We start from the raw sequence: 7201 nt of genomic DNA on the forward strand, positions 1-7201 counted from the left end.
ACGAGGTCATAGAATTTGACCTCAGGGACATAGGACTAAATAGGAAGGCTCCCAGAGATCAAGCAGCGTGGAGAGCCGCCATTAGGTGACTAAGGACTACTACTACTACTACTACTACTACTACTATTAGTAGTAGCAATATTATTATTAGTATTATTATACTATTACTACTACTACTACTACTACTAAAACAAAACAATCGCCCAGTAACAAGTAAAAAAGACAAAAGACTATGGTATGTCTTGAGTGAATGAATAATGAGTTAATGATTCCGTAATGCATCGGTCAGGTCCGTGTTGCTGAGTGAACGAAATGGTGCGTAATGTTTCGGGTCACGCGGGTCATTTAGTACAGGAGAGAGAGAGAGAGGAACGGGATTTTTGTAGGAAGCTGTACATTATAACCTCTCTCTCTCTCTCTCTCTCTCTAATACTGGACTGACAAGATTATTATTATAGTCAAGTGAACGAAAGGTACCATAATATTTCCTTCTATGTAATACTGGTGGGAAGTGAGCGGAGAATTCCGTAACATTTCGCCTTATTTAGTTTGAAATACAGGATAGAGGCGGACGAAAAATTCTAGGAAATTCCACAGTACTTCAGATCAATAACAAATAACGAGGTAAAAAAATCTGAATGATATATTCCGTATTCTTGCACTCAAGTCAAACGTGAAGGGGATGGTGAGCGAAACTTTACGTACCCTATAGCCGTAGCGGCGACAAGTGTTTCCATAATTCTTCGCCGCTGTGCCATGATGCTTCACCTCTTGATCATGAAGGTTAAATATGAAGATGTGAGCGAAACTTAACGTACCATATACCCAATAGTAAAGCCAGTGACCGATACTTCCCACAATTCTTCGTCTGTTGATCATGTAATTTGAAAGATAAAGGGACCGAAACTTCCCATATATATTCGACTCTTTCCCATAATTCTTCGTCTCGCACTTAACCTGATCATGCAATTGAAATATAAAGGGACCGAAATTTCCCATATATATTCGTCTCTTTCCCATAATTCTTCGTCTCGCACTTAACCTGATCATGCAGTTGACAAGTGAAGGGAGCGGTGGTGAGCGAAATTTTACGTACTTTTACCAGTGAGCGATATTTCCCATAATTCTTCGGCCTTGTTTGTGTATGTGTTTGTTAGCTGTAAACATCGTTCGGCCACAGCTAATGTTGTAGCTAATGTGTTTATTTTCTTAGTGTTTATTGCTGTGCTTAACGAAGAAGGAAGTGTTTGCGTCGATTTGATGTGTGTGTGTGTGTGTGTGTGTGTGTGTGTGTGTGTGTGCTCTCTTTCTCTCTAACACTTCATTTTTGTGCCCATTCCTTTCTTCATTTCATTTCAAAAGGTACAATTGTTTTGGAAAGATGTACCCTTCTCTCTCTCTCTCTCTCTCTCTCTCTCTCTCTCTCTCTTTATCTGTCTGTCAACCTTTTCCTTGATCTTTCTCTTTATCTCACCACTTTTTCCTGTTTCACCTTATCTCTATCCAACTTCTCTCTCTCTCTCTCTCTCTCTCTCTCTCTCTCTCTCTCTATGATATTGTTAAGCGTGTAATATTCCTTTAATTCGGTAAGAAGTATTTGGCAGGAAGGAGGGGGAGGAGGGGTGTGTGGGATCAATACTCTCTCTCTCTCTCTCTCTCTCTCTTACCTCCACCATTTTTTGTCTAGTTACCTCTTCCTCTTGTTCCTTTGTTTTTCTTGATTTTACATTCTCTCTCTCTCTCTCTCTCTCTCTCTACTTCCATTAAGACACCTGATTCTTATAAATTCCAGGTATTGAGAGTTAGAGAGAGAGAGAGAGAGAGAGAGAAAGTGGAGGACGTGTGTGTGTGTGTGTGTGTGTGTGTGTGTTCATCATCATGGAACGTTCACCATTCACTCACCAAAAACAGGGGCATCTTCAAGTTACTGCACTGAGTATAAGGTGTGGTGATGGATGTAGTAGTGTGTGGTGTGGATATGGATGTGGCAGTGTGTGGTGTGGTGATGGGTGTGGCAGTGCGATGTGATGATGTACGTGGCAGTGTGGTGTGGTGATGGGTGTGGCAGTGCGATGTGATGATGTACGTGGCAGTGTGGTGTGTGGTGATGGATGTGGCAGGGTGTGGTGTGGTGATGGATGTGGCAGGGTGTGGGGTGGTGATAGATGTGGCAGGGTGTGGTGATGGATGTGGCAGGGTGTGGTGATGGATGTGGCAAGGTGACTTGATAGATTAGAGATGCATTTAAGTAGGTAGAAGGAAGGAAGGTAGGTAGGTGGGTAGTTTGGTATGTAGTAAGGTAGGTAAGTAGGTAGGTAGGTCTATAGGTAGGAAGGAAGGAGGGTAGGTAGGTAGGTAGGTAGGTTAGGTTAGGTTTGGGTAGGACAGGCAAATTGTTAGGTTAATTTTGGTATGACAACGATAGAATACGTAGTAGTTGTAGTAATAGTAGTAGCAGCAGTAGTGGTGGTGGTGTAGTAATAGTTATAGCAGTAGTAGCGATGGTTGTGTTGGTGGTGGTGTTACAAAAGCGAGATATGGCAAGCTTAACAGTAGCAGGAATATTAATGATAAGGCGATTTGGCACTGATAAGCGTACTGTGAGAAATGGAGAGAGAGAGAGAGAGAGAGAGAGAGAGAGAGTTTTCAGCAATATCCCTTTCACTTTAACTAGGCGTAAAATTGCCATCGCCGTCTTGGGTGTTGAGCTAAATCATCGTCTAATAAGCAAGAGATTAACACTAGAATATGATGCTAGTCACGAAGAAATGCAAACGTCAGACCACCAAATTGTCTCATTCTGCCACTGGACTACGAGTTAAGATGCAAAAGGACTAATGTCTTAGGTTCATGAAAATGAATGATGCTAGTCACGAAGAAGTGTAATTGAACGAAGATCCAGAGTATTGTCTTATTCTGAACTGCGAGAATTATTACCTCCGCCAAGGAGGTTGTTTTACTCCTCGTTGGTTTGTTTGTCTGTTGGAAGTACTCGAAAAGTTATGAACAGATTTTGATGAAATTTTGTGGAAGGATGGTCCATGGGCCAAGGAAGGAATTATTAAATTTTGGGGCGGATGCGGATCCGGATCTCGAGTATCCCGCACAATATCTCTAAAAGTTCTCAATGAATTTTAATGAAATTTTGTGGAAAGGTGGGCCATGGACCAAGAAAGAATTTTGTGCGGATCCGGATTCTTTTTAATGGCATTGGCGGAGGTATGCGCTCCCTGACGCTTTCTAGTTACTATTATTATTAAGCAGTAGTAATGTAGTACTACTAATAGTTGTGTAGTACTAGTAATAGTAGTGTAGTGCTTGTAGTAGTAGTAATAGTAGTAATGGGAGGGAGGAGGAGGAGGAGCAGTAGAAGTTGCAAAAGGACGAAAATCTCTAAATGAAACTTAATAACCAGTACTTATCACTGTGTAAATTTGACTCACTGCCATCACGGTGACATCACTTAGGCATTCCTTATCTCTTTTTATCAGTCAGCTGTTCGTATTATCACTTGTAAAAAGATAGGAGAGATAGGAATGTTAGATCGTATGTGTGGTAGCGCTAGTAGTAGTAGTAGTAGTAATAGCAGTAGTGATGTTCTGCATTTTTCTGGCACTGGTTAACAGTTTAATTGACTTTATAATAAGATTAGTTTACCTTAATTAGGGATAGGGATAAAGAGTTCAATTACACACACACACACACACACACACACACACACACACACACATGGCCCCAGTTAACTAATAAATGACAATGGTGGTATACGGGAAGCCGATGGGTCGCTTGGCTAGTTACCTGGTTATTGGTAATTTGGGGAGATGAAGAGATAAGAAGAGAAATGTTACTAATTAAATCTGAAATGTGTTGAGATACATAAGGATACATAATTGGAGTGGTTTAAAAAAATATATGAGCCAGGTAGTACTGTTTCAAACACATGGAACTGAAACACTGTCGTCGCCCAGGTACCCAAAGACTGCACCATGTTTTAGTGGGTGAGTGGATGCATTCTTATGTCCCTCTCACCCACTGCCACTACTCCTACTCATCCCACCGTAACTCGTCAGACAGAAATGACCAGATATTCGTGGGCGTGGGGTTAAGACGCTGCTTCAGTTTCATGTGCTTGTGGCCGTTCATGATTGGTATAGAGATGTGGTGATATATAAAAAGACATGTTCATTGTTGTGGTGTTCCTCGTGGTTGACGGTGTGTGTGCTTGTGTTGCAGGTGAGTGATGGAGTATGCGGCGATGCTGGGGTCGCCGGGGCTGGTGTCGGGGATGAAGGAGCTGCTGAGTGACCCTGACAGAGCCGTGGTCAAACGAACCATCCGGGTCTTCACCAACGTGTACCGCCACGCCCTGCAACTGCTGAGTACTGGCCATCTGGATGAGGCCACACTCACTGCCGCCTGGCCAGCTGTGTCCAGCGTGGCCGATCACTTGTTAGGAATGTTGTCAAAGTCTGATAATGAAGGTGTGATAGTGCATGTGGTGAGGTTCCTGGAGGCGGCTGTGATGGCACACTTGGTGGCAGACCAATCTCGCTGCGCCGCCCTGGCCAAGACCGGCCCACACATCATCAGCCGTGGTGTGGAGGCGCTCACCACTCTGGTCACTACACCGTACGTAGGTGGATCGGCATATCTGGTGGCAGTGCGGTCACTGATCACAGTTACCTGCTACAAGCCAGACCTGTGGACATCTGTAACAGACCTACTGGAGCAGCAGATCCAGACACCACCCCCCACACTGTTTGACCACAATGTGCGGTCTCTACATAAGACGCTGCAACGCAATCTGTTCCGCCTGCTGCGTCGTGCCAACACTTCCGTCCTGCGCAGTCAGCTCATAGAGATGATGGTAACGGTGGGAGTGCCACGCCGCATGTTGTCGCAGTGGGCACCACCGCAGGAACCACGCAAACGACCTCCACAGGCCTCGGAGGATGACATCACGGGTCGTGGTACCCCTCCTGAGAAGCGCTTGCGCACGGACCCAGACACCGTAACACCCCAGATCAATAAATCACCCCCAAGAGATCCACGTGACCCAAGAATTCCCAGAGATCCAAGAGACCCAAGGAGTGAGGCTCGGAACCCCAAGTTGGCAAGAGATCCCAGAGACCCCCGGGACCCTCGCGATCCCCGCAATCCCAGGGACCCACGAACCCCTCGTCATAGCCCACCCCTGGAGACTGGTGATAAGGTGGTGGACTCTCCTACGTTGGTGCCAGCTCCTAGGTCGCCCCCTGATGAGGACTTACACAAGGACAACGGCGGCAAACCCAACCACCTAGAGTTCCTGCAGCGTGTCATCAGAAGCAAGAGGGCAGCCGCGTCACCAGAATACCTCTCCTCCTGCTCACACAAGGAACGCCTGTTGTATGACCATCTGGACCATCCGCGTGTGGTGTCGTTAGTGCTGGTGTGCTTGGATACAACTCCAGACACCCCTCCTGACGAGCTGCTGAAGCAACTAGGCCGAGGTGGTGACATCACTGGAGTACGAGAGCTGTTGACCAGACTCCTTGCACCTCATGTCGAGGAGGAATTCATCACCAGCCTTAGTCCTGCTCCACCTTTATCACCTGCACCCACCCCCTCACCCATACCCACACCCCCACCCTCTGTCCGCGTCCCTTCTCCCCCCTCACCACCTTCTTCCAGTCGCTCAACGCCCTCCATCCCTGCCTCCCTCTCACTCTCAGACATTGACCTCAGACAAATTGTTGATGATGTTGATCTCAGGCAACCAGATGTTGACCTTAGACACATTCTTGAACAAGGGTTCCACACTACTGGGGATATTGACTTGCGCACTTCACAGTCCCTGCTTGACACCCATTCCAATGACTCTCCCCCTCCCCTTCCCAGTAAGCCTGCTGACACCAAAATCTCATCTGACCCTAGAAAACTGAACAGCACAATTGAAAATAAATTGGCTGAGCTGGAAGCCAAGTTAAAAGCCAGGGAGAGCATCTTAAGTGAACATTTAGACCTGAGAACCGACCGTGACCCCAGGAAGGAGCGAGTGGACCACAGAACCACTCAGATCACTACCAGCACCCGAATGGACCCCAGAATTGCCATGAAGCGACCCCCAGTGGAGAACCAAAGTGACATGCGGTCCAATACCCTTGACCCTAGAATCACCCAACAGCCCTTCAATGATTCTGGACTACCACAGAACCAGATGATGATGGGAAATGGTGGGAATCAGGGGCCAAACAACACCTTCACTCAGGGCATTGGGCCAGGTTGTATGCCAGAGTTTAATCAGGGACCCACTCAGAACTTCAATCAGGGACCTAATCCTAATTTCAATCAGGGACCAGGTCCTAACTTCAATCAGGGACCTAATCCTAACTTTAATCAGGGACCTAATCCTAACTTTAATCAGGGACCCAATCCCAGCTTCAATCAGGGACCAAATCAGAACTTCAGTCAGGGACCCAATAATTTCAATCAGGGACCTAACCAGGGCTTTAATCAGGGCCCTCCCAATCAGGGCTGTGGCCCAAACTTCAATCCAGGAGGCAATGTGAACTTCAATGGAGGCTTTGGGCCGCAGCAGAATTTCATGGGGAATCCAAACTTCATGGGCAACCCTCAGCCACCGTCACAGAATTTCATGGAGAACGTCAACAACATTCTTGCCAATTTCGACATGCCACCATTCGGAAACGGTGGGCGGCAGGACCCCAGGATGTTGAACGGGCCCCCAGGATGCTCGGGTCCGCCTCCGCCACACCAGATGGGGAATGGGGGCAACATGTGTGACTCCGGTTTCATGGGTCCCCGGCCGCCCATGTTCAACGCCAGGTCGATGGGCCCTGGGCCCTGGCAGCCAAACATGCCCCCCCAGAACCGCATGGGGATGATGATGATGAATGGAGGGTCGATGTTCCCCCCACAGGCACCCCCCATGCACTTGTAGCCCAACAGATACCAACCCCCTCCCCCTCCCCCACCACCACCCCAGCCCCCCATGAATCATCCATTTGCCTTTCCCTACCCTCCCCCTCCTCCCCCTCCCCCACCTCCTCCACCACCACCGCCTTGAATCCTCTAGACTATTGTAGTCCCCCCTTGCCTTCTTTAGTCTATGTAATGTAGTTAAGTGCTCCCCTAGGCTGCCTCACCCACCAAAATGCCCTGGACTAGCCCATGCAACTCATTTCCTTGCTAAGCTATG

The 7201-nt window shown here is 47.4% G+C and overlaps 1 protein-coding gene across 2 annotated transcripts in view; it reads left to right on the forward strand.

Moving 5' to 3' along the window:
- Nucleotides 1-6943, forward strand: part of LOC145402234 (uncharacterized) — a 34176-nt gene extending 27233 nt beyond the window's left edge. For both annotated transcript variants that reach the window (XM_080274352.1, XM_080274353.1), the window contains exon 2: nucleotides 4234-6943. In XM_080274352.1, the coding sequence (XP_080130478.1) occupies nucleotides 4241-6943 (2703 nt within the window). In that variant the 5' untranslated portion in view covers nucleotides 4234-4240. The remainder of the gene's footprint in view (nucleotides 1-4233) is intronic.
- The last annotated feature ends 258 nt before the right edge of the window (nucleotides 6944-7201 follow it).

Source organism: Coenobita brevimanus, chromosome 57 (genome assembly GCF_032717465.1).
Source record: "Coenobita brevimanus isolate Jiangsu-jjx chromosome 57, ASM3271746v2, whole genome shotgun sequence".
In the NCBI taxonomy this organism is placed as follows: Eukaryota; Metazoa; Arthropoda; class Malacostraca; order Decapoda; family Coenobitidae; genus Coenobita; species Coenobita brevimanus.